Source organism: Ochotona princeps, chromosome 6 (assembly GCF_030435755.1).
Source record: "Ochotona princeps isolate mOchPri1 chromosome 6, mOchPri1.hap1, whole genome shotgun sequence".
Classification (NCBI taxonomy): domain Eukaryota; kingdom Metazoa; phylum Chordata; class Mammalia; order Lagomorpha; family Ochotonidae; genus Ochotona; species Ochotona princeps.
In genome coordinates this window covers 15,588,563-15,615,986 of record NC_080837.1, presented here as the reverse complement: position 1 = coordinate 15,615,986, position 27,424 = coordinate 15,588,563, and the positions used below count along the sequence as shown (strand labels likewise).

Below are 27,424 nucleotides of genomic sequence, written 5' to 3'. Positions count from 1 at the left end.
ACACATTTTTCTAAGTGCTTTATTTCCGTTAGCTTGGTTAATCCTGTGGTAGCCCTATTGCTATTACAACGGCCTTATTTGGGCCCGGCAGCATGGCCTAGTGGCTAAAGTCCTCGCCTTGAACACGCTGGGATCCCATATGGGGGCCAGTTCTAATTCCGACGGCCCCACTTCCCATCCAGGAAGGCAGTCAAGGACAGCCCAGAGCCTTGGGATCCTGCACCCGTGTGGGAGAACTGGAAGAGGTTCCTGGATCCTGGCTCCGGATTGGCACATAGCCAGCTATTGCGCTCACTTGGGGAGTGACTCATCGGACGGAAGATCTTCCTGTCTCTCCTCCTCTCTGTATCTCTGACTTTCCAATAAAAATAAAATAAATCTTAAAAAAAAAAAAAAAGAATGGCCTTATTCATTACCATCCTTACTTTATCAGTTGAGTAACTTGGTTCAGGTCTCCCCGATGGTGGCAGAGTTGAGATTCAGATTTAGACAGTTGATTATTTATTTGAAAAGCAGAGTGACTGAGAAAAAAGGAGAGACAGAGATCTCATCTGGCCTATACCAGGCCAAAGCAGGGAGCCTTGAACACCAGCTGGGTCTCCACATGGGTAACAGGAGCCAAGTCCTTGGGTTCAGCTGCTGCCTCTCAGGCACATGAGCATGAAGCTGGATCTGAAGTGTGGAGTAACTGGGGCTCAGATGCGAAGTTGGAGATGGGGTTCAGCTGCCCCAGGCAGGGGTTTCCCCTGCTGTGCTGTAGCACTCACCCTACAAGCCTTTTTCATGACCGCTGAATTAGAGACTTGTACAATGATAGCCAAATGATTTGAGCTGCTCATTCCATGCCACCTCCTTCCATGTGGCTCATGGTCATTCTGTTTCACTTCTGTTGCCGAGGCCAGTGTGAGGCCCTAGCCTTCTAGGGGAGTCTGTGAAACCAGCTCTCCCCGTGCAGCTTGGCAGTTGAAAGACGAGCTGGAGTTGTCACTCATGGGCTGGTGCTCTTGTTCTTAGGATGGTGGTTCCTTGGATCAAGTTCTCAAGAAAGCTGGACGGATTCCTGAGCAGATTCTGGGGAAAGTTAGCATTGCTGTGAGTATGCTCTGGGCTGTTCCTTCTGAGGGCCCTCTCTGGAAGCTCGTGAGGTGGGAGGGAGGGAGAAGTTAGGTGGAAGCTTTGAACAAGATTTTATCATTAGCATGTTCCCTCTGTGAAATCTACGTAAGTAATAGTGTCTCCCTTTTGTATGAACAAGTAAAATGACTTTCTTTGTGTAACAGTTTGTGTTTTGAGAAAGTAGGACCAAGAGAGCCAGAATCCTCACTTAGGTGTGGGAGGCAGACGTGCATGCCTGGGTGGTGGCGTCAGACCTGATTAAACTTGTAATTGCTGATTTTACTTGAAAATATTCTCTGTCAACCATGTTAAAAGGTGGCTGCTTGATAGAGCAGTTACACACACACACAAACACAGAAACATAACATAGGAGGGCAGAATTGTGCTGGTGGCTAAGCTATTTCCCAGCCTGGGAAAGCAGATCTAGAGCATGCTAGACGCTGCTGCTTGTGTTCCGCGGCCTCACACGCTATCCTCCCTGCAGGTGATCAAGGGCCTGACGTACCTGAGGGAGAAGCACAAGATCATGCACCGAGGTGAGCAGTCCTGGCCGGGTGTGGAATTCTAGCTGACATGCGGAGTTTGTGGCATTCTCTTGTCTTGTGTTTGGTTTTGATGTAAACGACTTTTGATCACAATCACCCTGTTGGGCGTTAGTACAAGTTCTTGTTCATTTGATGGTCTGGGCTTCGAATCCCACCTTCTTCATTCTCCTCAGTTTTGACATGCTGGTGTCTTTACCGAGTGCCTCCTGTAGGCCAAGTTCTGTGCTGTTCAGTGGTATATTCTGGCTTTATTTCCATTCCCAGGAGAGAAAGAAGTCTACTCGGTCCCCTGCCCCGTGCTTCCCCTGCCTCCCCCAGGCTTGCTTTTCTGGTTTTACCAATTACTACTCTTTGGCATAAAGAATGGCTTCATGAGCCAGACCCTACTTAGATGTCTTGGGTGTAATTCTCCACTGGCACAGCTGTGAAGGGGAAGAAGTTGTGTGTCCCAGGAAGCATTGCTTGTCTGGGCTGGCCTGGCCTCGCTGCTGAGCTCAGCCAGGGCGAGGTGATGAGAGGCTTGGGCTGGGGAATGGTGATCTGCACCGTTGGGTCCCCAAGCAGGAAGCTTAGCAAGTGGAAACCTGACACAGGGAGTGCATGGGAGAGAGCCCATATGGGATGCTGGCACCTCAGGCAGAGGGTTAGTCTCCCTGTGGCTGTTCCTGGCTTCTGTGCTGCCAGTATGATCTGCCTCTGGTCTAAAGACAATCTTTCCTAATGAAATGTCTACTTATTTCTTATTCTGTTCTTGAGGAAGCATGGGAAAGAGCACAGAGGCTTTTTCCTCTGCCTCAACTTTTTATTATTGTTTTTTTAAATGTTTATTTATTTTTATTGGAAAAGCAGATTTACAGAGAGAAGGAAAGACACAGAGAGATCTTCATCTGTTAGTTCACTCCCTAAATGGCCACAATGGCTGGAGCTGATCTGGAGCCAGGAGCCAGAAACTTTTCCCAGGTCTCCCATGTGGGTGTGTTGTAGGATTTTTGACCCTGAATACAGCAGCAGCCTCAATTCTTGTCTTGAATTTTCATGCGGACACAGTTTAGATTTAAAGCAAGATTTATCAGAAAAGCTGAGAAAAGCAGCTCCCATCCTAGTGACGGGAGGGAGTTTTGAGATAGAAAAGACTCATATCTCCTGCCTTAGTGACAGGAGGAAGAAAGAGGGAAAAATCTGTATTAATGGGGGAGAAGCATCTTTTAAAGGTTCACCTCAAAGATGTTTCTCCATAAACAAAGGAGAATTCTTGGTTGTCGTAGTACCTACCCAGAGAGGTGTCACCAGCCAACTTCCTTGGTCCCTTTCTAATGATAAAAAGACCAGTCTGAGGTCCTCCCGCCTGGCAATGGCCAGAGACAGATTAGGGCTGACGCGTCAGGTGGAAAATTGGTATGTTAGTGTTGCCCTTGTCTCTTTGGGAAGCGTGTTCTTGATATGTTAAAATGTGCACTTGTCTCCGGAGAAACGTGCTCTGGTGGGGAGAATGCCATTTTATATTTGAGAAAAAAAATGATGACTTGGAGACCCAGAATACCCTAACTGCCTACTACCCGGTCTAACTCCTCTCTCAGGTGCATGGGCCCAGGGATTTGAGCCACCCTCCACTGTTTCTCCAAACCATTTATAGGGAGCTGGATTGTAAGTGGAGCAGCCGGAGCATGAACAGGTGCCAATATGGGATGCCAGTGTTGAAGGAGGACGATTAGCTTGCTATGCCACTGTGCCAGCCCCAATTTTTTTCCTGAAGATAGAGTTTTTTTTTAAATGTTTATTTATTTGAAAATAGCAGTTTGAGAGAGAGAGAGATCATCCATCTGCTGCTTTATTCCTTACATGGCTGTAATGAGCTGAGCTGGTCTAGGCTGAAGTCTAGAGCCTGAAATTCCGTCTGGGTCTCCCACGAGGGTGCAGGAACCTGAGCACTCTGGCTATCCTCCACTGTTTTTCTAGGTGCATTCGCAGGGAAGCTAGATTGGAAGTGAAGCAATTGGGACTTGAACCACTGCTTCAGTATGAAATGCAGGTGTCACAAGCATTGGCTTAACACACTGTGCCACACCCTCTCCCCCCCGCCCCGCCCCGAATTATTATGTAGCGTAAAACAAGGCATAAATAGTTTGTTAACTTCCTACTGCTTTGTGGATTGGCAGGACCCTTCCCCCATGTGATATCTACCCCTGCTGGTGTTGGGCGTTCCAGTAGCCCAAATGCAAGCCCCCTGTTAGGCTTGTGAGTCATTCTGTTTGTTTACATCCTGCTGGCCAAAGCAAATCACGTGTCAAGCCAAGATTTCAAAGGCAGAGTGAAGACTCCGCCTCTTGCTGGACGAGCTGTAAGATACTGTGACCTGTTTTTTCCAGTAACTTTGTCAGTGATTAAGTCCAGGATCCAAGTTTTGACTGTGCTGCTTACTTTGTAACCCTGCGTTTGTTGTTCAGCTTTTGTAAACCTCAGAAAGCTGGAGAGGACGACCTAGCCTGTGGATTGTGTGGATACCTTCAGATACTGTGCATGGAGTGCGGAGAGCAGAGCTGGTTGCACGGCACTTAGTAACCCTTAGCTGCTGTGTGACCGGTGTGCTCAGCTTCCCAGACTCACTCCTGAGCAGGACCCCAGGGAGCTTGGGACATCCATGGAGGGGCTGAACTGCACCCCCTAGCAGGACAGCAAGCAAAGCAGCTGTGGGCCACTCAAGCAGGGAAGCAACTGCCCCTGGCCACAGCTAACCACATGCCAGCTGAGCTTGGCCACATCCCAGAGGGTTCCGCCGGGTATTGGGCACAGATCGGTACCCTGTGCCCTCAAGCTGGCATGCCTGGCTTCTGATGACTAAGTTGAGAGTGAGTTATAGCTGTGTATCTTGAAGAAAACTGAGGTAGTTCTCTCCTGTTTCAAAGCATGCCTTTCAGACGTGGTCTCACGGTCGTCAAAAAGCCAAGTGAGTTGCTGCAGCCTGGCTCGGGCATTTCTTTCCAGTATTATGGCAGTACATCCCTCCCTGCCTGCCAGATACAGGAGAAAAGGGAAGAAAAGGATAATTGGAAGCTTTTGACCAACCCACCTTCCGCCAAGCTCCGACCACCCCCACCCTAATCAAATCAGTGGTCCACATAGGCATCCATCCTTGTCAACTATGTAAACAACATAAAAATGAAAGAAAAAATGAAGGAGTGAGTATTTGAAAAGGGAATATGATAGTACCACATAGCCAGCCATCGTGGCAGTTGAAATACTTAGTGAGAGAGGAAATGCATTTGTGATGTATGGGGGGGAAACCAGTCACTTTTTAAAAAAAAATTGTTTTTATTGGAAAGTCAGATATACAGAGAGGAGGAGAGATGGAGAGGAAGATCTTCCGTCCGATGATTCACTCCCCAAGGGGCCGCAATGGCTGGTGCTGCACCAATCCAAAGCGAGGAACTTCCGCCAGGTCTCCCACACAGGTGCAGAATCCCAAAGCATTGAGCCGTCCTCCACTGCTTTCCCAGGCCACAAGCAGGGAGCTAGATGGGAAGTGGAGCCGCCGGGATTAGAACCGGCGCCCATATGGGATCCCGGGGCGTTCAAGGTGAGGACTTTAGCCTCTAGGCCACTGCTCTGGGGCCCCCACCCTTTTTTTTTTTGTAAAGATTTATTTATTTTTGTTGGAAAGCCAGATACAGAGAGAGGAGGAGAGGGAGAGAGAAAGATCATCCATCCTCTGATTCACTCCCCAAATGGCCACAATGACTGGAGCTGAGCTGATCCAAAGCCAGGAGCTTCTTCTGGGTCTCCCATGTGGGTGCAGGGTCCCAAGGCTCTGGGTCATCCTCGACTGCTTTCCAGGCCACAGAGAGCTGGATGGGAAATGGAATAGCCTGGATTAGAACTAGTGTCCATATGGGATCCTGGCATGTGCAAGGAGAGCACTTCAGCTAATAGACTATGGCACCTGCCCACCCTGGGTTTTCAGATGCCGTTTAGGTGCAGTGCTTCCAGCTGGCCAAGGCATCTGTGTACTCCAGTGGGTGTGGCCTGTCCTGGAGGGGCCTACTGCCTCTCTGGGCAGTGTGGCCAGCTTTTGCGTATGCCTGTGGAGTGCACACCAGGTAGGAACCTGGGTGGACAGCACCTGCCGTCCTCCTTCCTGAGAGGTGATTGGTCCCTGCTGTCCCTGGGCAGGATGAGAGCAGCCTGCTACTGGTGGCCTGGACTCCTCTGGATTCTGCTGTGCCATTGTGCAGAACACATACTCTGTTCTTCCACCCTGGTGTTCAAGGCCATGGGCCATCTCTGTGGCCTGCTGTGGGGTGTGGGCTGCTGAGCAGAGCTGGCCGTTGGTTTGTGAGCCCTGTAATCGGAGAAAGTGTGTGTGCTCTCCTGTGTTCACGTGCCCCTCTCCTTTCTGTCTTTCCCCACCAGATGAGTCGCTGGTGGTTGTGATGTGTGTGTGTGAATCCCAAGGTCCAGTGCAGTGAATCAGTGTGGAGAGCAGGGGTGCCTGCAGAGGGTTCCGCCCTAGTCTTTGCCCTGCCTCCTCTTGGGTGGAGTTAGCTGTGATGCCATTTCTTAGAATTCTCTGGTTGTGGCAGAAACCAGCTCAACATGACTTCATCGAAAGAGAGTAATGGCTTGAGTCAGCATTGGGTGAAGGCAGGAGGAATGGACTGGACGCGACACCCCAGGACGCTGCTTTCTGCTTGGCTTTGCTTTTTTTTTTTTTTTTTTTTTAAGGTTTCTTTATTTATTTGAAAGGTAGACTTAAGGTGGTGAGGGTGGGAAGAGAAAGAAAATTTTCCATCTGCTAGTTCATTTCTCAGTGGCCACCACAGCTGGGGCTGGTCCAGCCCTAAAACTATGAGTCAGGAATCCCACCCAGGTCTCCCATGTGTGTGCCAGGACCCAAGCCCTTGAGTCTTATTCCATTGCCTTTCCAGGAGCGTTAACAGGGAGCTGGATTGGAAGCAGAGCTGCTAGGACTCTAACCTGTGCTTAAGTGGAATGACGGCACCACAGGCTGTAGCTTAACCCAGTGGGCCAGCCCATCAACTTTGTTCATTCCTGGGTGGGCTTCCTTGTGTGAGATCATCCTCATTGGGCCAGGCTTGGCCTCACCAGCCACAGGCATATCTGTTCCTTAAAGTTGCCTGACCTGGAGGAAGAACTCCTTACTGGGTCAGCACTTAAGATCACCTGCCCCTGTCCCCACCTGTCACTGTGCACAGGGAGCCATCAGAGCTAAACCAGGTAATTACATGACAAGTATTACCAAGCATTGGGTAGGACAACAGGAAGGCTGCTGAAGGCAGGATTTTGTGCAGCAGGGATGGGCCAGATGGCCCCCAAGCCACACCTGCCCCGCTGCCTCTTGCTGCATGGCCTGCTCACTGAGGTGGCTTTCAGCTTTCATCTCCAGATGAAGCTTTGTTGGCTCACAGCCGCCCAGGGTGGTTTGTGTGGCTGCCCTGGGGCTACAGTGCTAGGTGTGAGAAGTTACCTCTCGAAGAATGACCACGAGACCTTCAAAGCCAAAGCAATGTCCTCCCTTGGTTCTTTTCAAAGAACCCATCAGATCACTTCATCTGTCCATGAAGTTGAGAATTTCAGCACAAAACTAATGCCGTGGATGAACTCGTCAGGGAGAATGAGCTGGAGCTGTGGAGCTGGAGCTTGGTTTTTGTCAAGTCCTGATGTTGTCCATGGTAGCTGCAGGTTCCACTCCTGCATGGTCTGTCGTCTACCTGTGAGCTCAGGGGTGGCGGGGGAAGAGAGGACGGCAGGGTGTGGCCATGTCTGGAGCTGTGGGCAGCAAGGATGTGTATTGCCCCTGCCTTTGCTTAGCCTGCTCTGATCAAGACCCTGCAGAAGGTTTGCATGACTTGGATCAACATGGCTTAGCCCTGGAGTTGCCGCCTGAGGAAGATCAGTAACTGCTGAGAATGGTGTTAAGTCACGCCTCAGCTTGCTTTGTCCCTCCTCTGTCACACACAACAGTGGGTGGCCTGCCTGAACCTTGCGCCCAGTGTTGACTTAGCAACCGGGACCTCTAGGGTGTGCAGAAAGGCAACCTGAATGTGTAAAGGACACGTGGTATAGACTGGTTCAGACCAGAGCCGGGCTGTGCTGATAGGCAGCCAGGGGAGGCGCTTACTGTCCAGGGCAGAGTTAGCACACAACGCCCATGGGCGTCTGAGTGGCACCCAGCAGGGAGTTTCCAAATTCCTCCTCTTACCTTGGCTCGTAGGTACAGTCTGAGGTGGCACGAGTATGTTCTCGCTTTGTTGTGTTGGAAGCTGCTTGAGTAACTTTCTGAGTGATTTCTGCAACCCTCATAAAGGCGCTGGCCTGAGATCTCCTCTAGGATTCTGTCCTCTGCACCTCTGGTGAGCTTGAGCTGTCACTCTCATAACTGTGGCAGGGAGAGCTTGCGGGGGACAGTGAGTTTGCAGGGACGAGGGACCAGTTGCAGACTGCCCTGGTTCCTTGGTAGCCAGAGTCTAGTTGCTGTTCCCCAGCCCTGCAGTGTCCCCATTAGGAATGTGAGTCTCCTGCTCTCTGGCGTGGAATCATGCCACTCATAGGATATTAACTGTAGGTGAGTGTGTCTTCTAGCTTCTTCAGAGAAGCAGGCAGGATGTTGAGGTGAGGGTATGTGCCCTCCCAGTACCACTCCACCCCATACCAGAGGAATTTCTTTAGGGTGTGGTCATGGAGCAGGAGGTGGTGGGTGGGACTTTGCAATTTGGTAGATGGTGTGTGGCAGTTTTGGGAAAGCAATTCCAGGGATAGGGGAGCACAGGATGCCTGGCACGGAGGCAGCAAAACAGAGATCTGTCCTTAAAGGAAATACTAAGTGGCTCCAGTGGAAAGCAAAGGGTACCTGTCTTTACACAATCTTTTCCTCACACTCCGCACTGCAAAGGAAATGCCAGGCAGCTTAGAGCAGCAGGATTGGCAGCAGGGGATCTTTTTTTTTTTTAAAGATTTATTTATTTTTATTACAAAGTCAGATATACAGAGAGGAGGAGAGACAGAAAGGAAGATCTTCCGTCCGATGATTCACTCCCCAAGTGAGCCGCAACGGTCGGTGCTGCGCCGATCCGATGCCGGGAACCAGGAACTTCTTCCAGGTCTCCCGTGCGGGTGCAGGGTCCCAAAGCCTTGGGCCGTCCTCGACTACTTTCCCAGGCCACAAGCAGGGAGCTGGATGGGAAGTGGAGCTGCTGGGATTAGAACCGGTGCCCATATGGGATCCCCAGGCGTTCAAGGCAAGGACTTTAGCCACTAGGCCACGCCGCCGGGCCCAGCAGGGGATCTTAGTGGAAGCTGAATGTTGGGGGATATGTAGTTGCTGTCTCTACTTTTATGCATATTTTGAATTTTTTCCCCAGAAAAGATGGTTAGAAGAAAGTGACACTTGTACGATGCCACAGGTGTTACAAAGACATCAGGAGAGAGTCTGGGGAGCAGTGGCATTCAGGTGGCTTTCCAGAGCTGGGTTTTGTTCGCAGAGGGTTCTTGGTTATAAGAACAGAAAGCAGCCCAAGCCAGTGTCACACAACAGAGGGACCCCTTCATGAGGCCAGTTGCAGCCCGTGCTCCAGGAACAGACAGGACATGTGCCTGTGGCTCTGCTTTCCTCACTTCTCTGTGGAGGAAGGACCTCACTTCTCTGTGGAGGAAGGAAGATGCCACCATCCAGCCAGCAGTATGCATCCGGTCCAGCCCCCCGGGGTGCCAGCAGCTGTGAGCACAGAGTGGGCAGGAAGGGGTGCATGTGAGTTAGGCAGCCCTCTCCCCACTCCCTGGAATGGAAGACAGGAAGGATGGGAAGGTGGATGGGCTGGTGTGCCTGGCTCGGGCTGCCTCAGTCTTCAGCTGAAGCTCTTGCTTGGAGAGGGGGTAGCAGCATGTTCCCTGAAGAGGTGTACATGACAGGGACAGTTCTCCGGGTTCTCAGCCAGGATTATCTGTGATGTCTACCTGACATCTTTTCTTGAGTCTCCACACACTGTGGTAAATGCCTCCTTCACCTCCACTAAGCTGGGTGAAGGAAAGAGACAAAGAGACAGAGATCTTTCATCCTCTGGTTCATTCCCCAAATGACTGCAGTAGCTGGGATCATCATCTGCTGTTTTCCCAGACCCAGTAGCTGGGAGTTGGATTGGAAGCACAGCATCCTAGATTTGAATCAGTGCCCACAATATGGGGTGCCAGCATTCCAGGCAGTGGCAGCAGCAGCAGCTCAACCTGCTACACCAGCCCTCAGACCACTTCTTCTTTTGTGTTTTATGCTGAGTGGACCCTGGGCACAATTGGCTATGCCTTACTTGGGTGGAACCTGGGTTACCGTAAATAGAGTGGCCTCATTGGAAGTTCTCTCCCACCCCTCATAGTGCTTGATGCTCCATTCGGCCTGCCTACTTTCGTCATAATTTGTTTTCCCCCATCTCTTTCTGCTGGGCAAGATTGGCCTTCAGTGGGTTGAGGCTGGTTCCCCATGTCTTTCCCTTTCTTGAACAGCATGTGTATCCCCATTGGCCAGCATGCTTTTCCTGCCTGTGAGTGGTTGCTTGACTTTGTGACAGACACATTGCCTGCTCCTCTCCCCAAGTATCCCATGCAGTCCACAGGGCGAGACACAGTGCTCCAATACAAGGTCTCCAGATGGGAAAGGGTGTGAGCGTGGTGGACTTGAGCCTGAGCCCCCATCTGTGTAAAATAGGCCTGCTCTGCCAGATGCAGTCACTGGGAGCAAGCCCGAACATGTGAGAGCTCTTTCCGTTGTTATCCCAGCTTTCGGCTTCCCCTCAACTCCCTCTAGTGTATCCCTCGTTCCCCCAGCTCCGGCTTTCGCTGCATAGTGTTTGACAAATGTAGGCCATGTGTTAGAATGGTGTGCATGAATGGAAAGCCAGTCCTGAACCCTTGCCCTGTCATGTCACATCACGACTGTGTGCCTCAGAGTGGGGGTGAGGTCATGGAGCAAGCAGGGTGTGGGGAAGAGGAGTAAAACCCTAGGAGTTTTGGATGGGAAGGGAGCAGACCCTGCAGCACAGTTGCTTGGTTTGGCTGTGAGACTCTTAGAAGGAGAGGGAGACAAAATATACCAGCTGGTCAGGCCCTGGTGGGTGGCTCCGGAGGCTCCTCATTGGTGTGGGGTGGTTCATCAGAGCGGGAACAACACCTGGCTGCTGCAGCTGCCGTTGGACTTGTCAAGGAGGATGATGGGCTGGAGCTGAACAGGAAGCTGCGTGCTCTCTCCCCAACCCAGCCCCACCAGGCTCTGCCTTCTTTCTTTCAGCATTTGGAGCAGGGGTGACTAGACCCTGGCCCCAGCTCCCGGATGGCATGCCTGCTGCTTGCAGCCTGCCCTGGGGAGGGTGCCATCTGGTCCGAGTGTGCTGAACCCAGGCGCTTCCCCTGCTCCCCTCGGCTGTTTTCACCTGTCAGCTCTACCCCCACCCCACCCCCCTTGCTTGCCTTGGCAAGGGGACAGGAGAAAGCTGGGACCCTCTGTCAGCGCTCCCAAGAAAAGGAGCTCGGGTGGCAGAGGGAGGTGTCAGGGAATGCTCCTTGGAGGGTTTGGGTGTTCTCTGCCTTCTATCTGCTGCTCATTGAGCTCCCTGAGGCCCTGGAGAGCCCGAGGTGACTCCCAGAAGCCTCATCGGCCATCTTGGGAGAAGGCCGCAGCCAGCCCTGCCGGGGAGGTGGGTGGAGACTAAACCACCATTTAAATCAACTCAGAATCATTATTTAAAAAGCAAACAAAAAAGCCCTTTAATTCTGGTTTACCCAAGGACCTCTTAGTTCTGGATTAGGTCTGTGTCTCAGGTGGGACAGGGCCCAGCTTTCACCTACTCCTCAGGCCTGCCTTGGCACCTTCCTCCTATTTGGTCTGTTCCTTTTTTTTGAGGGGGGGAGTGGGGGACCCAGTGCAGTAGCTTAGTGGCTAAAGCCCTCGCCTTGCACCCACCAGGATCCCATATGGGCGCCGGTTCTAATCTTGGCGGCTCTGCTTCACATCCAGCTTCCTGCTTGTGTGGCCTGGGAAAGCAGTTTTTAGCCATTTTTTTTTTTTTAAAGATTTTTATTGTTATTGGAAAGCCGGATATACAGAGAGGAGGAGAGACAGAGAGGAAGATCTTCCATCCGATGTTTCACTCCCCAAGTGAGCCGCAACGGGCCGGTACGCGCCAATCCGATGCCGGGAACCAGGAACCTCTTCCAGGTCTCCCACGTGGGTGCAGGGTCCCAAAGCTTTGGGCCGTCCTCGACTGCTTTCCCAGGCCACAAGCAGGGAGCTGGATGGGAAGTGGAGCTGCCGGGATTAGAACCGGCGCCCATATGGGATCCCGGGGCTTTCAAGGCAAGGACTTTAGCCGCTAGGCCATGCCGCCGGGCCCGTTTTTAGCCATTTTGAACACAAAATAAAACTTTGTAATTTATTTGAAAGTCAAAGAATCACAGAGCTCTGCTGTTTCATTTCCCAAATGTGTGCAGCAGCCAGAGGCCAGATGAAAGCCGGGGACTAGGAACTAGGTCCAGATTTCCCACGCCTCTGGTGCATGTCAGCAGGAGGTTGAGTTACATATGGAGCTGGGATTTGAACCCAGGCCCTCTGATACGGGAGGTGGGCATCCCAGTCTCGGCCAGCAGGCCTTCTATTCTGTTCCTCCTGGGCTCCCTGTTTCCCCCTTTGTCTTCTTCCCTTTTTTTCTCCTTGCACCCCCTCTTCTGCCTTTTCTTGGGATTGACTCTTTTTTTGTTATTTTCTCTTAAGATTTATTTATTTTTATCTGAAGATAGTTACAGAGAGAAGCAGAGAAGAGAGATTTTTCATCCACTGATTTACTCCATCTCAGCTATCGGGACACTTGCATAATGGTGATTTGTTGGGTCTGTCTGCAGGGGTGGTGACGGGATAGGGACAAGGGCTGTGTCCCTTGTACTCGCTGCTCAGAGCAGTTACTTCCTGAGTGCCTAGAACACATGGCCCCCTGAAGGATTGTAGTCAGGTCTTTGATTGCAAGGAGGGGGATGCTCTGGAGTTTTGCTTCACAGCCTGTGCCCGTGAGGGCAGCCAGGACTTGGAGCGGTGTTTATTTCTGGGACAGAGAAGAATCAGAACAATGCATTTCTCGTTTTTTTTTTCTTAAACCTCATCATTAATTTTTGCAGAAAGCACTGCTTCCCATCCCATTTGCAAGGGGTGGCTGTCATGTCTCAGTGGCCTGCAGGGCTCCTTGGGAAGCCTCGCCCAACCCAACCATGGGCTAGTGGTACTCCAGCACACAGCCCGGCCCCCCAGTCTGAAAGGGGCTTTGGGAGGTGGAGAGGGGCTGTGATGGGAACAACCTTTAAGGATTCTGCTAGGACAGTGTGTTTGGGGGAGCCAGGGCAATCTCCAAGGTTGGAGAGGGGAATGGGGAGAAGGGGGCACCCAGCAGTGGGAGTGAGAGGATGGATAGATAGGAGGATGGGTCAAATGAGGGGAGCAGCATAGGAGAAGGAGGGGTGAAGGCTAGGCAGGGCTGGTTAGGGAGGAGTGGGGGGCATGTTGGGTGAAGGTAGAGAGGTAAGGAAGGACCCCTGGAGGGCTTAGCAAGCCAGGCCTGAGGAAGCCCAGCATGCCTGGCAGGCAGCTGGGAGCCACAGTTGCTGTGCGGACAAGTGGGGACAGGGGCTTTGTGGGGAGGGGCTGGCTGCTGTAGGAGCCAGCATAGGGACCCAGGGAGGCCAGGGCCTGGTCTGCCATCACACACTTCCATTCTGCTGTGGCCTGAGAGCTGTGGGATGGGCCGTGGGATCTGGGGGTGGTCCCCAGCCTCTCCTTGCCAGGGCCTCATGGCTCCTGCAGAAGAACCCCTCAAGCTGTCCTTCTCCTTACCCAGCCCCCAGGCTGCCGCTCCCTGAGGCAGGAGAAGCCAGAGCTGACAGCAGCATTATGTAAGTTTGACAAGAGGAGTTCTGTTTATGCCTTGCGACTAGAAAACAGAATCCAGGGACAGCTAGAGGCGCGTGGCAGGGAGAGAAGTGGCTGCAGGGGAGGAGCGGTCCCTGCCTCCCTGACGCTGCTCTCAGGCAGGGGCGCTTGTGGCAGGCCCAACGCTTGTATTCATCTCCATGGCAGCTGTTTGTGCTGTGCTTTGCTCGGGTTACTACTCCTCTGAATTGAGTGTTGGGAGCCCATGGTGGCTGCTTCCACATCAGGAACAGCACGAAGTGACTTGCTGCAGGCTGGGCGATCTGGGTGGCCAACTGGTGCCTGGGCCAGGATTGCATCCCAGCCTGTCTCCTCTTAGCCAGTGCCATTCTCCCATTCCCAAACAAGGCCTGACAGATGATGTCCAGACAGGCCATCGGGGAAATTTGGTATAGTCAGGGGTCTGAGGGCAGCAAGGTCCAGCCTGGGTACAGGAGGCTGTGGTGTGAGGAGGGAGGTGGCTCTGGTGGGAGACCCCCAGCAGGCGTGGTGCAGGCCCAGCTCTCTCCCCTGCTTCTTCCACCCTGAACACATCCCACCTCCAGGGCTCTGTCCCCTCAAGAGTGGCCCTGAGTGCTTTGGATTGGGGTCAGGTCTCTCGATCAACAGCTGCCAAGTTTACTCCTTGACTGCTGCTGCACCAGGCCTGTTTGGGGAACAGTGCTGGCTCTCTCCATAGGTCCCTGGGAGGCCATAGGACCTGCTGTCTCTCCAAGTCGATTAGTGCCCTGTTATGTTAAAGCTGAGGCAGAGTGACTGTGGGGGCCTGGGACTCTCTGCATCAGGAAAGGGGAGGAGCCAGATGCCCTGGAAGGCTGTCAAGGCTGCAGGTTGTACAGGGCTTGGAAAGGTCTGGTGTTGCCTGGGAGACCACAGGAAGGGATGATGGCCAAGCTTATGCCAGTCTACATCAGTGGCCATGAGTACATGTGTGCATGTGTCACCTGCCAGCTTATGTCCGTTCACCTGCCTGGGCCTGTGTTCTCTTCTGCCCCATGGTGCTTAGGGTGGGTAGGGTGGAGAGAGGCTGGGGCTGAGGGGGACTTCTAGGCCACTGTGGGGGTTACACTTTTTTTTTTTCCCCTTCAGTTGTTCTTGGAGAGGTACTTCAGTAGCCTTGTTAGATTCCATCTGAGACTAAAGAGACGACCATTAGAGGGAAGCAGTGCAATATTAGTGGTGGCCCTGCGGGGTGGTGAGGACTTCTTGGATATCCCCTGGGATAGTGGTTGGGAGGTGGGGCCTGTCTGTGCTTAGGATCTTGACTCTGGACATGGCCTGCCCATGGTGCATCTCATTACTTCCTGATGTTGCCCACTGAACACTGAGCAGTGCAGGTTCTGGCCTGTCCACTCTGCAGGGTACTTGTGTGAAGCCAAGGCAGGTGACTTCTCTCTGCAGATGCAGGCCTGGTATAGGTCATGGCCAGTGGGTGAGGCTGGGGGTGCAGAGAGGGGCTGCTGCTCTGAGTGGCAGTGACTACTGGTTGCCACATGCATCCCTAACACAGAGCTGCCCGTTCAGCCATCCCTTTGGTCTGTGCGTCATGGCCTCAGTGAGTGGGTGTGTCTGCCTCCCTTCTGAGCAGTCCAAGGCCCTGTGTGTTGCCCAAATGAGGGTGGGGGTGGAGGTGGGGTTGAAGCAGTGGATGGAGACCTTGGGTATTCATGATGATGATCTTGTCCTGCATGTCATCTGGCCACGTCTGTGTCCCTGGAGCGTGTAGGTGTCCAGCTTGCGATCTCATGATCACAGCAGTGGCTGTTTTGTCTCCTGACAGTTTTTCCTCAACCCTCATCAAGATGGGCAGATCAAGGGCCACACAGCCCAGCATTTGCAAGCTGAGGATTAGCTCTGGTCAGGAGAGGGAAGTTGTTCCAGGCCTATGTGGGGCACAGAGCCTTCTTGTGTCCAGCCTGCATGGCAGCCATCCCTCACTTCTGCTTTCTCTTCCTCTCAGATGTCAAGCCCTCCAACATCCTGGTCAACTCACGTGGGGAGATAAAGCTCTGTGACTTTGGGGTCAGTGGGCAGCTCATCGACTCCATGGCCAACTCCTTCGTGGGCACTAGGTCCTACATGTCGGTACGTGCAGCCATAGCAGGGGCAGTCACAGATGGGAGCCAGGGGGTGCCTTCCTGGCTCCAGTCCTGTGTTGAGTGATGGGTGAAGGCTGAGCCATGGTACTGCATCCCCTGTCCAACAAGGCTGCAGCCTTTCATAGGCCTAGACGCACCTGCATGCCTGGGGCCTTGCCTCTCCAGCAGGCCCTGGGTGCTTGGGGACAGAATGCGGCCTCCCTTTGGGAGACGGTAAGCTCCCTGTCCCTTGCATACCTCCCCTGTTATTCTGCCCTGTGAGCCCTCGCAGGGCCCCCAGCTTTGATCGATCTTTCTTTTTCAAGTAGAGCAAAAGCAGAAAATTAAAAACTCAAAAGGAGATCATCCCCCCTCCCCCCAGAAAAAGGCATTTTAAGGAGCAAAAGCTCTTTTGGCTCACTTTTTAAGAAACTGATTTTCATCTACTCGATAGCCCGAGTTCTAGAGAAGCTATAACTACAACCTCGCCCCCCTCACACACACAGTTTCATTCTCCAAATGGCTACAACAGCCAGGGCTGGGCTGGGCCGGAGCCAGGAGCTCCATCTAGGTCTCTCCTTGGGTGATAGGGACCCGAGCATTGAGCCCTCCTTGCTGCCTCCAAGGCTACATTCCCAGGTAGCTTGATTGAGGGTACTGTAGCTGGGACTTGAATTGGTGTTCAGGTATGAGAGGCAGGTATCCCAAGTGGCCATGCAGATTTGTGTCCAGAGTGACAGCCCTAGCTCCAATGAGGGCAGAGCATCCCTTGGCTGGAGTCATGGTGTGAGAGTGTGTGCTTGTAGCTCCCTACTAAGCCCTGGGATTCAGAATTGGGGCTTCACCCTATGACTTCTAGGATCCAGTCACAGCCCACAGACCTAACCTCCAGCCATGGGTGTCGTCGTATGTCTCCACCCTCTCTAACCACTGAAGACTTTGGGGACTGAAGCCCTGATCACAGGGACACAGATGCTCCAGCCCTAGCCCTGATCAGGCAGGACTGAAAGCCACCTCACTGGGCAGCCTGGTACCCAGTGCGCTCTGCCATACCCATGTGCCCTGTCCTGCTTCTTTGCTGTGCAGTGAGTGACCCATAGGAGAGCTCTCTTGCACCTCACCTCCCAGCTTCTTCCTCACACAGCTCTGAGCTGAGCAGCTGCTGCCCTGAGCTGTTCCACTGCCAACTTCCAGGTTCAGATTTGATCAGCAGGCAGTGGGCCTTGGCAGTCCAGGGTGCAGTGGTTTGAATCTCTGTGGTTCCTTCTGTGGTTGGCTGCAAGGCAGAGTTGGTGTGAACCTGAGGGAGAAGTCAGTTTGATGTCTAAATACATATACTAGAGTCAGAATAAAAATGTTCTCATAAAGTTCTTGAAATACATTTTTGTGTAGTTCTGTGTAGATTTTTCTATTAGGCTCATCCAACCCCTGTCAATCATACTTGATTGTGCAGCACTTTCCAGCATGCAGTGTAGGGCTTCATTTCATCTGCCCTTCTCAGTTAACTAGGGAATAGAGTGGGCATTTGGCTGTGTTGTCACTGTCACCAGCAGCAACAGCAGTCCTCCCTTTTAATATAAGGATTTATTTATTTTTATTTGAAAGGGAAATTTACAGAGAGGAGCGACAAAGAAAGATCTTCCATCCACTGGTTCACTCCCCAAATGGCCACAATGGCCAGAGCTGAGCTGATCTGAAGCCAGGAGTTTCCTTTGGTTCTCTCACATGGGTGCAGGGGCCCAAGGACCTGGATCATCCTCTGCTGCTTTTCCCAGCCACCATCAGGGAGCAGCTAGAAGGAAAGTGGAACAGCTATGTCACAAACTGGTGCCAGTATGGGATTCTGGCACTTACAAGTGGAGGGATTAGCCTGTTGAGCTACCATCCCAGCACCATAATCCATTTTTATAAAGAGGAAGCTGAAGCTTAGGAACTCCTAGACAACCCAAAAATGGGACTTGAACTCCCAGGCCCTTTGTTCTGTCCACCCAGTGCACCATGTTGTGCGTGGTCCAGAACCCTGTGTTAGGGATTCGCTCCCAGTCTTGGTTCATATATTAAGGAGGGAGTGGAGTTACCCTAGGGTGCCTGATGGTGAAGCCTAGGGGAGTGATCAGATTTGATTGGGTTGTGAGGCAGGGTGCTGTGATGTGATCAGAGCAGGAATTGTGCTCCCTGCTTCCCACATAAGATTCCGACCCACTATCTGCTTCTTGGGTGGGGCTTTGGGTATGCATTGCAGGTTATAGTAGCAGGCAGAACGGTTGGGGGGGGTGGTCTGAGAGAGGATTTGGTGGGCATGGAGTTTAGGAGCAGGGGCGGGCTAGCGGGCATGGGGTCCTAATTGCGTGTGTCTGTGTCCACAGCCGGAGAGACTGCAGGGCACGCACTACTCCGTGCAGTCCGACATCTGGAGCATGGGGCTTTCTCTGGTGGAGATGGCTGTGGGCCGCTACCCCATCCCGCCACCTGACGCCAAGGAGCTGGAGCTGCTGTTCGGGTGCCAGGTGGAGGGAGAGGCGGCCGAGACCCCGGCCAGGCCCCGGACCCCTGGCAGGCCCCTCAGCTGTGAGTGGCCTGGGGAGGGACATTTCCTCACTGTCAGGGGTTTCAGGAAGGCTGGGTTCGCTCTAGGTGCTGGGGTGGTGGACAAAATCATGTTAACAGTTTCCTGTCATTCGTGGGGTTCTCACTGGGTTCCACAGATTGGCTTATGCTTTTGATTTCAGCTGGCTATTCATCATGACTTGTTGCGGTCAGTTTTTCATTTGATGCAGTCCACAGGCCACACAGCGTGGAAGCGTCAGGTGCTGTGGTGTCTAGCTCCTCACAGCTGTTTCATTCCAGACCATTTGCATAAGCCCACAGGGAGAGTCAGGTCCCATTAGCAGTCCCTTCCGGCCCTGTCTGCTGGCAGTGCCTGACCTTCCTTCTGTCCCCACGACTTACCCAGCATCATCTGTGTTTAAGAGCAGGATACCTGTGAGTTCTGTGCTCTGGGCTCCATTGTGGAGCTGAGCAAACGGGGCCGCACAGTGCTTGACTCCCAGGATGACCGCTATCGGCCTCGGGATGTGCGTGTCCAGGGGTCTACCTGGCAACGGGGAGAACTCTGGCTGAGGAGACTGGCCTTGGCTCCCTGAGGTCTATATGGAGGACGACAGCACATGTGAAAGGAGCAGATTGGCCAGAAGTAGCCAATGGCTGGAGCCCCTGAGCTGGCTTGTAGCTCTGTGCTGTGGAATAGAGAAACCCATGTTCAGGGAGGAGCAAAGCCAAGTCCTGCCATTAGCTAGTATGTTGTCTTTTTGGCCCTCAGCATGAGTAAGAGGGTAGTTACATTCTCCCTCTGCTTTACAAATCCCAGCCCTTGGGCTTGGACCCCAACGGGCTGGCCGTGTCGGTGTGTGGGTCCCTCAGTAGGCAGCCCTCTTCTGTGGCTGTGCCACCTGTGTGTGCTCCATGACTCTTTTGTGGCCCCCGGGATCTGTGCCATCTTGCAGCTGGCTCTGAGCAGCATTCTCTTTCCTTCCACAAAACGTGTAGCGTACGGCATGGACAGCCGGCCTCCCATGGCGATTTTTGAGCTGCTGGATTACATCGTCAATGAGGTAAGCACCACCTGGCTGCTCGGGTTTGCTCCTCTTCAGAAAACACCCACAGTTGAGCCAACTGGGATACCTGCAGGTCACTCTGTGTGGGCCCAGGGTTGCAGGGTTCTGCTTTGTGTATGGCGCTGCAGGAACTGAAACTGGTGATCCCTGGGTGGCTGTGCGTCTCTCCTGCAAGCCAGGACTCCAAGGCGTCCTCAGGCTTTCTTGTGCACCCACTGTGTCCCAAGGACTGCAGGTGGGGGCGGGAACAGTAGCGGGATCCAAACCTGGAGAAACACCAAGTCCCTGGAATTTGTGGGACAGACAAGGGGAATACCTCTCCACCCCTAAGGAATGAAACCCAGGAATTGCAAGGAGGGTGTGTGAAGGAACTGCAGGGCTTTTGGACATGGATGGGCCGGCTGGGGATCTGAACAGGGTCCTGGGGGGAGGAGAAGGCAGGGTCAGTGCTCCCTGCTTCAGGGGAGAACCCTGGCTGGTTGCAGGGAAGGGACAAATTCTGGCAAGTTGGGAGGCAGCTGACAGCCCTCATTTGGCAGCCGTGTAGGACCAGCAGGGTAGCTCTATTCTCCTGTCCCTTGGGAATGGCATTCTGCACTTTCTTAGCAAACTGAACCTGGGGCTGCATGGCCACCATGGGCCCGGGCTGCAGCACCTTGGACTCCATGGCCCACAGGACCACTACGGGAAAGGCTCAAGGTCCCCAAGTCCGTCACAGACCCAGCAGGCTGCAAGCTGAGCCCTCCCTAGCACAAGTTCCCAGTCGCCAGGGTTTGACAGCTCACTAGCATCTACCCAGCTTTGCACGAAGCCCTGTGCACAGTAGCAGGATGTTCAGATTTTATGGGAGGCAGGGTGCATGCCCGTTTGCAGGGGAAGCCATCTGTTGTCCATCCTGTACTGCCCAGGCCCCAAGCTTGGGAGCAGGAGGTGGGCCTGCGCTGCTCTCCTGGGTGTGCTGCAGGCTTCCACAGCCTTACATTCCTTCGTGACTTCACCCAGAGGAGTCCGGCTCTGCCCACCCAGTCTTCTGCCATCCCCTGAGAAGGAGTGGATGTAGGCATGCTGGGGCTAGGCTGCTGCTCTGCTTTCATTCCTTGCAGCCTGCACATGCGCTCAGTGGCGGGGCTCACTCTTGTTCCTAGGCGTTAACCTCAGCTCAGACACAAGGGGCATCCTAAAAGCAGGCAGGGCTTTCTAGTAGAGGGCATCAGGTCTGTTTCATTGCAGATCGCCTGTTGATGTGGGGTTGTGCAATGACACCCTGCCTACTGTGCCTAAGTGAACTCCTAGTCCCCGACCTACAGGTGGCCTTTCTCCTGCTGGGTGCTGCTCTTAAAAAGGGACTATTTTCTCTGGTTTTATGCCCTGGTCTGAGCTGGCTTGTACTGCCCCCTAGCTGCTGCTGCTAGTCACTGCTGGTTCGGGTCCAGGGCACCCTGCAGGATTTTCAGTTGTATAGTCAGAGCTCAAGCCACCTCATGTCACAGGCAGGGAACGTTGAGGCTCAGTGATTTGTTGGACATCACCAGGCAAGCAAGTAGTAGAATGCTTGGCTTGGTGCTGGTCCTGCCTGTGCCCTGTGAGGCCTGTGGTTCCGGCAGGGTGGGGCCAAGACAGGCCAGGGTGCTGGTTGGAGCTGTAGGCAGGTGTGTCTCATGGCCTACCCTTTGTTTACAGCCTCCTCCGAAACTGCCCAGTGCAGTCTTCAGCCTGGAGTTTCAAGATTTTGTGAATAAATGGTAAGTTGGCTCCCACCCAACAGCCCCAGCCTGGCCTCTGTGGGGCATGCCACGTGTGCGCCCCAGCCCCTATGCATACCCAGACGTCCCTTCTTGCAGTTTTGGGGGCTGTGTGGTGTGCCTTGCTGCAGCCGCTGCCCTTGCCATTGCTCTCCAGGGACTGGCATGGTGCTGTGTGACCTGTTTGGGCAGGAGTCCCTGTGCTGTGGATGTGCTATTGGGCTAAGATAGTGGGGAGAATCCAGCATGGCCCAGGAACTGTTCTGGGCAGGGGTAGGGGCAGCAGGAGCAGTTGTGGGGAGCAATGCCAGGCAGTGACTTCACCCAGTCTCATCTCTTGTGCAGCTTGATAAAGAACCCTGCCGAGAGAGCGGATCTGAAGCAGCTTATGGTGAGTCTGTGTATTCCAGGCCTGTCCCTGTGCCCGTGGGTCACCTGCATGGGGCCCCCTGAGCCTGACACCTGTACGCAGCTGAGCCTGTTCAGTGGGCTGCCTGGCACCAGCCACCTCTGTCCTTCCGTGAAGAAAAAGCCAGGGGACCCCACAGCCAGGGAAATCCAAGGGAGAGGGGCCAGCACACTTGCTTACATGTCAGGGCCTGACCAGCCTGCTGGGCACCCTCCTCTGCAGCCCTGTTAGCCCTGCGACCATGTAGGCCTGTCCTGTCCTCCCACGCTGGCCAAGGCCTCCATGCTGGGCTCTGGGAGCTCTACACCCCTACCCTCTGGGGTCTTTCTTTCTGTCTCTTAAAATGCCTCTTCTCCCCCATTTCCCCATGTGCAGGTTCATGCTTTCATCAAGAGATCGGATGCTGAGGAAGTAGATTTTGCAGGTTGGCTGTGCTCCACCATCGGCCTGAACCAGCCCAGCACACCGACCCACGCAGCTGGCGTGTGAGCGCGGCCCCTGCCCCTCGATGTGCGTGCTGCTTTTGGGTCTCTTCCCCATGCCCGTCTCTGTTCAGGCGTACATTTCACCTGTGACAAAGGATGAAGAACACAGCATGTGCCAAATCTCTTGGTGTCACTCTGTCGCTGTCTCTCCTTAATACTGTTGTGACTCCCCTGAGTGGATTGGCTTTGTGCTTGGGGCTGTTTGTGAGTTTGTGGGTGATCAAAACATGTGCCAGGCTCAGCTGCAGTGAACCCTCTGGTGACCCCCGGCTCCAGGACTCCCCGACACTTGGTGGCACTCCCCCATGCGGGCAGGACGCCCCAGGCCCATTCCCAGGCAGTGCATGTGAAGCATGCTTTGCTGCTATGAAGCGAGCACCAGGAAGTGCGCATCGCATTACCTTTCTTACCGGGTGGCTTTGTTTTCAGGTTTTTTTCTTTTGCTCTTGATGTAGAACTCCGCAGTTTCCATCAGACTACCCAGAGCCCCTCACTGCCAGGATAGCTGGGGCTTCACCAGTCTGTCTACCATGGGGATGCGTAGACTGCTGGCTGTGTTTCTATATTTATTTTTTAAATACACTGTGTGGGATATTTAGTGGTAAATGTCTCCAAGATTGGAGTACTGTTTCTAAAACGGTGGAGTTATTTTGAATGTCGCAAATGGATCAAGGCATTAAAGTATGTCAGATTTCTCTTTCCTCCCAATCTCAGTACCAATGCTATTGTAAACAACCATGTGTATAGTGCCTATAAATTGTATGGAAGTCCTTTTAACCATTTTAATCCAGATGTTTAACAAAATTAAATCTCTTATTCTAATAAATACACTATCACATTGAGAAGGTTGGGAGATGGCTGTATTTGTGGTGGGCTTTTTTGTGCCCTGCAGCAGGTAAGAAGTGGCATGACTGAGCCACTGAGCCGGGGCTGGAACCCATGGGTCTCCCTGCGATCACACTCCCAGGCCCCGGGAACTCTTCCCTCTACACAGGGGGAGGGGAGGCGGCAGGGCACACATCAAAAAGTCACAGTTCCCACTGAGTGTCTCCTTTTCCATGAGGGAGCCTGCTCCTCAATCCAGGAGAGGACGAGTGTGCCTGGCATGGTTTGTTGGTGTCTGTGGGGTGGCACTGGTACTCTAGGGTGCCTTCTCCTGTGTGGGATGACTGGGAACTGTGGTACATGAGGTGGAGTCTGGCTACCACCTCGCTCCTTCCCTTCTTTGAAGGGGCAGGTTTTAGAAAACCAAAGCTTACTTTTCAAAGTAAAGCCAAGGCTGAGGTTGGCACCTACATCCTATATGGGTGGGAGTTTGAACCCTGGCTGCCCCACTGCTGATAGTTCCCTGGGAAAGCAGTAGAGGATGGCCCAAGTGCTGGGGTGGGCCTCTGCATGCAGGAAACCCGGGGGAAGCTACTGGCTTTGGACAGTCTAGCTCTGGCCATTGCAGCCATTTGGGGAATGAACTAGCAAATGGAAGATGGCCCTTCTCCCCCAGCTTTTTCAACAACAACAAAAATAGTGAAAGGCCTAAAGCTGGCCTTGGGTAAAGGATTGTGGGTAAGCAGTTACCCTGAGAGCCCTGGCACGTGGGGTCCACACAGCCAGAGCTCCCGCAGCTGCCCATGCCCATCATTGTTTTCTTTCTGCCAGGCCAGTAGCAGGCCTAAGCCAGCAGCCTAACCCCTGCCTCTGCAGCACCTTGTGCTGTTTTAAGCCCCATGTCACCACTAACTAGGCGGGAAGAACAATGAAACCTTAAGCCTAGCTTCAAGTGCATTGTGAATGCTTGGTGTCTTGAGGGGTCCTCTAAATCTCTGGCAATTGATGTGAGAAAAGTTATTTTACTCACAAGTCAGAATGGGGGTAAAGATGTCTTTCATCTGCTGGTTCACTCTCCAAATAGCTGCAGTGGCCAAAGCTGGGAGCCAAGAGCTGAGCTTCTTCCCAGTTTCCCATCAGGCTGCAGGCCCCCATGGCCTTGAGCCATGCTCCTCTGCTTCTGCTATCCCCATTAGCAGGGAGCTGGATGAGAAGTGGAGTAGCCCATATGAGGGCACCGCAGGTAGAGGATTACCTCACTACACCACCATGCAGCATGTGCATCCTTTGGTGTTCCGGGCCCAGCTCTTTCCTCCAGCTTCCTTTTACTGAGACCTCAACCCCCATGGAATTTGAAGTGGGACCACATGAGCACCCCACCATCGCCTGTGGAATGGCCAGAGCCAAGAGGACAGCTGGCTTTCACACTTGGGAAGAAGACAGCTGTATCAGTGGGGTCCGCAGCCAGCGGTTCCAACTTTAGTGCACCCCGGGTGTAGTCCTAACTGCAGCTTCCTGCTAACACAGATGCCGGGAGGGCAGTGCTAAATGCCAAGCGGTTGGGTTCCTATCTTCACATGCAGGAGTTGCAGATAGTGTGAAAGTGAACCGGAGATGGGAACTGTCTGTTTGCTTAATCACACTCCCTACTTGCATTTTAAATGGAGCTGCGGAAGTGTGTGTTCCAGAGAACTACCTCATTCCTGTGGGAGAAAGCTCGCAGTAATTGGAATGAATTACTGGTTGACAAAGGTGGACACGCAGGTGGCGTTTTCCTTGTCTGGAGTGTTCCTCTGGCAGCGGAGGCAGATGTATAACATCAAATGACCATGGCTTTAGCCGTTTTCAGTGGGAATGTGACTAGCTGCTGACATGAACCAGACATGAAGCTCCACACTGACTCCAAAGCTGTCTTTTTCTGATAAAGATCCAGTCAGTCTCCCAAGCACAGTGATTTATTTGTTCATATTCTCCACCTACTGGATCACTCCTGAGCCATAGTAACTGGGAATAAAGCCAGGGCCAGGCTGGGAGCCAGGAACTCCATCTGGGTCCCCTGGGTCTCCGACATGGTGTGGCAGGGGACCCAACACTTGCACTCTCAGTACTGACTTCCGGGAAGCAACAGGGCGTGAATCCATGTGCTCCAACCCAGCTGCCCCCTAAGCCCTCCCCGTGGCTCCACTGCCCTGCTCCTGCGGGCCCACACAGGCTCAAACCATCCTGCTGCCTCTCGCACTTCCTGACCGCTTTTCTTGGTGTGTCTTTAAGCACATCATGCCTCTGCTGCCTGAGCCGGATGTCCTAACTGCCCCCAAGCAGCCTGTTAACTGGCAGTGTCACTCAATGCCGCTGGCCTGTCCCTTGTCATCTTTTCCAACAGTTCAGTGGCAAACGGTCTTTCATTAATTGCCTTTGGCTGGAAATGGTGGTTTGAAATGTAAACTCTGTCCATTCTTTAGATGCCAGACTTTCTCATCACTCCAGAGGCATTCTGTGTTGGATACAGCACCTCGCACACCTGCTGCAGCAGATTTTGGAACTTGGGTTTGTGCCGGAGTGCCTCTTACCACGCCACATCCTTCTGGCTTCCTCTGTGAGCAACGCCCATGGCCAGACAATGAGGGTTTCTTGAAGAAGTAGATCTTTGCCTTCTTTAGTAGTCTGAGTCTTCCTCCTCCTCCTCCTCCTCCTCCTCTTCTTCCATCACATGGCTCCTTGTACTCAACTCCAGTGCAGTCTGGTTGATGGACGCCTCATTGTCCACATGCAGCAACATCTGTGTTAGCCAAAGACACTACACATTAACAGCACATTCTGGAAAAAGCTTTAAAATCAAAGAGTGATAGTTACTTGCCTTAATTATGACCAAGTGCCCTGGCCACCACTCCTCTGCCCATCCCCACTGCTAACTGCCCCAGGTTGACTAAAACCTTGCTTCGCGTGCACACAGCCCTGATGTAAGAACTGGGCTGGGCTGGGCTGGGCCACCGTGTAACGTTCTCACACAGTACGGGGGAGAACCGCTCTCACAGGGCCTTTAGAAAGCCTGGGAGTTCATGGTCTCATCTGAAGGCTTTGGGAAGAGGGGCAACATGAGGATTGAACTTGAAGCTTGCTGTGCTGTAGAGTGGAAGATGAAGTCACACTCTACTTTCCAGTGCTGAAGTTCCTGATTCCCAAAGCAAGCAAGGACTCTGACCTGACCCTATAACGGTCTCCATACTCTGGACTCATTTGTGTGAGGAGCGAGCAGGAGCGGCCAGGAGGGTGGAAGCAATGTTGGTAACTCCTTAACCAGGACCGTATGACTGGTTGGCAAAAAGCTTATTAAAGCCTAAGACTGCTTTGGTGCTCCCAGGGCTCTCCGGACAGGGTCACGTGAGCACAGTGCACTGGCCCGTCCCTCCCAAGGCCGTCCGGATGACGCTTACATCTTGGGGCTGCTGTGGTACGGGCTGGGAGGTCGGCATCTCCTCCCCTCTTCCAGAGTTAATCATTGCTTGGAGGGCCAGTTCTTCCACCTGCAACAGAAGAGAAGGACTATTCCACTGGGCTACTGCTGCCGCCATGATGGGGTGGGGACTGGCAGGGGCAGTTTAAGCCTTCCCTACCTGCCAGGGAGAGCAACAACTCCAGCCTCTGCTCCCTGGGCAGCCCAGGCTCCCACCGCAACACTACCAGGACGCAGCAGCTCACTGTCGCTCTCCCACTCCGCACAGGGCCAGATGGCCTAGGCCTGCGCGCTGGTCCACTCGGCCCGACTAAGGCAGGGCAGCGGGCTGGAGCGTCGGGGAGGGCATCACCAACACCCTCTCCAGGGCTGCCAGGGGCCACGTGGACCAAAGCACTCTGAGGGCAGCTGGCTGTCCCGGGGCCCCCTCTCGGGGGTCGCTCCCACGTCCGACCCTCGTCACGGCCCTGGGCACCTAGGCTTGCCCGCCGTGGTCTCTGGCCTCCCGGAACCGGTGCTCCCACCCGGCGGGTACGGGGGTCAAAGCGCGGGGAGGTCCCGATTCGGCTCAGACCCGCAGGGGCAAGGCTCCGGAGGCCTCGGGGGCCGGGGCGCGGGGGGCGGCTGACCTTTAGGCGGTTCAGCTGGTCGTGCAGCACCGCCTTCAGCTTCAGAAGCGTCTCCTCCTCCTTGCGCAGCTCCTGCAGCCGGCTCAGCATGGTGGTCTTCGCGTCGCCGCGGTCCCGCCGGCTGGTCGCTCACTGATGACGCGACGCCACCGACTTCCGGAACTGCGGCCGCGGGCGGGGCTGACGCCCATGCTGGGAAGGTCTGCAGGGACTGCTTCCGGCGAGGCTGCCGGGCTTCCGGTGACGCGCGTTCGGGCAGCCGCGCCCAGGTGGACGGGCCGGCAGCGAGCGCCCGGCTGTCCAGGCGGTGCGACTGAGGGGGAGGGGAGGCGCTGCCTCGGCGTGCAGGGCACCGAGCGCCGCACACCCGGGCCGACACAAAGCCTCCCCGCAGGCAGTGCTGCACCGCCCGTCCGCGGGCTCGGCCCTCGCAGCCTGCAGGGACCAACTGGAGTGCACTTCAGAGATGCTCCCCAAAATCCCATTCGGGGCACGGCGCGGTAGCCTAGCGGCCAAAGCGCTGCTCACCTCCGACATGTGGGCACCGGGTCTAATC

The 27,424-nt window shown here is 53.8% G+C and overlaps 2 protein-coding genes across 4 annotated transcripts in view; one reads left to right on the top strand and one right to left on the bottom strand.

Moving 5' to 3' along the window:
- MAP2K1 (mitogen-activated protein kinase kinase 1) overlaps window positions 1-22,805 on the top strand; it is a 67,686-nt gene extending 44,881 nt beyond the window's left edge. The window contains exons 4-11 of the mRNA XM_004577960.3: window positions 1,015-1,092; window positions 1,601-1,652; window positions 15,593-15,717; window positions 18,077-18,278; window positions 19,257-19,321; window positions 21,005-21,066; window positions 21,412-21,457; window positions 21,851-22,805. Of these exons, the coding sequence (XP_004578017.1) occupies window positions 1,015-1,092; window positions 1,601-1,652; window positions 15,593-15,717; window positions 18,077-18,278; window positions 19,257-19,321; window positions 21,005-21,066; window positions 21,412-21,457; window positions 21,851-21,964 (744 nt within the window). The 3' untranslated portion in view covers window positions 21,965-22,805. The remainder of the gene's footprint in view (window positions 1-1,014; window positions 1,093-1,600; window positions 1,653-15,592; window positions 15,718-18,076; window positions 18,279-19,256; window positions 19,322-21,004; window positions 21,067-21,411; window positions 21,458-21,850) is intronic.
- A 2,616-nt stretch (window positions 22,806-25,421) lies between these two features.
- On the bottom strand, window positions 25,422-26,985 carry SNAPC5 (small nuclear RNA activating complex polypeptide 5). Of its 3 annotated transcripts, none has more exons than XM_004578335.4 (3): window positions 26,869-26,985; window positions 26,220-26,309; window positions 25,422-25,564 (listed from the first exon to the last, which is right to left on the bottom strand). In XM_004578335.4, the coding sequence occupies exons 1-3, from the start codon at window positions 26,956-26,958 to the stop codon at window positions 25,442-25,444; spliced, it is 303 nt and encodes a 100-aa protein (XP_004578392.2). In that variant the 5' UTR covers window positions 26,959-26,985; the 3' UTR covers window positions 25,422-25,441. The 3 variants fall into 3 exon arrangements, with proteins under 3 accessions (XP_004578392.2, XP_058521630.1, XP_058521629.1); XM_058665647.1 differs by lacking the exon at window positions 26,869-26,985 and adding an exon at window positions 26,400-26,826; XM_058665646.1 differs by lacking the exon at window positions 26,220-26,309.
- Between the last annotated feature and the right edge of the window lie 439 nt (window positions 26,986-27,424).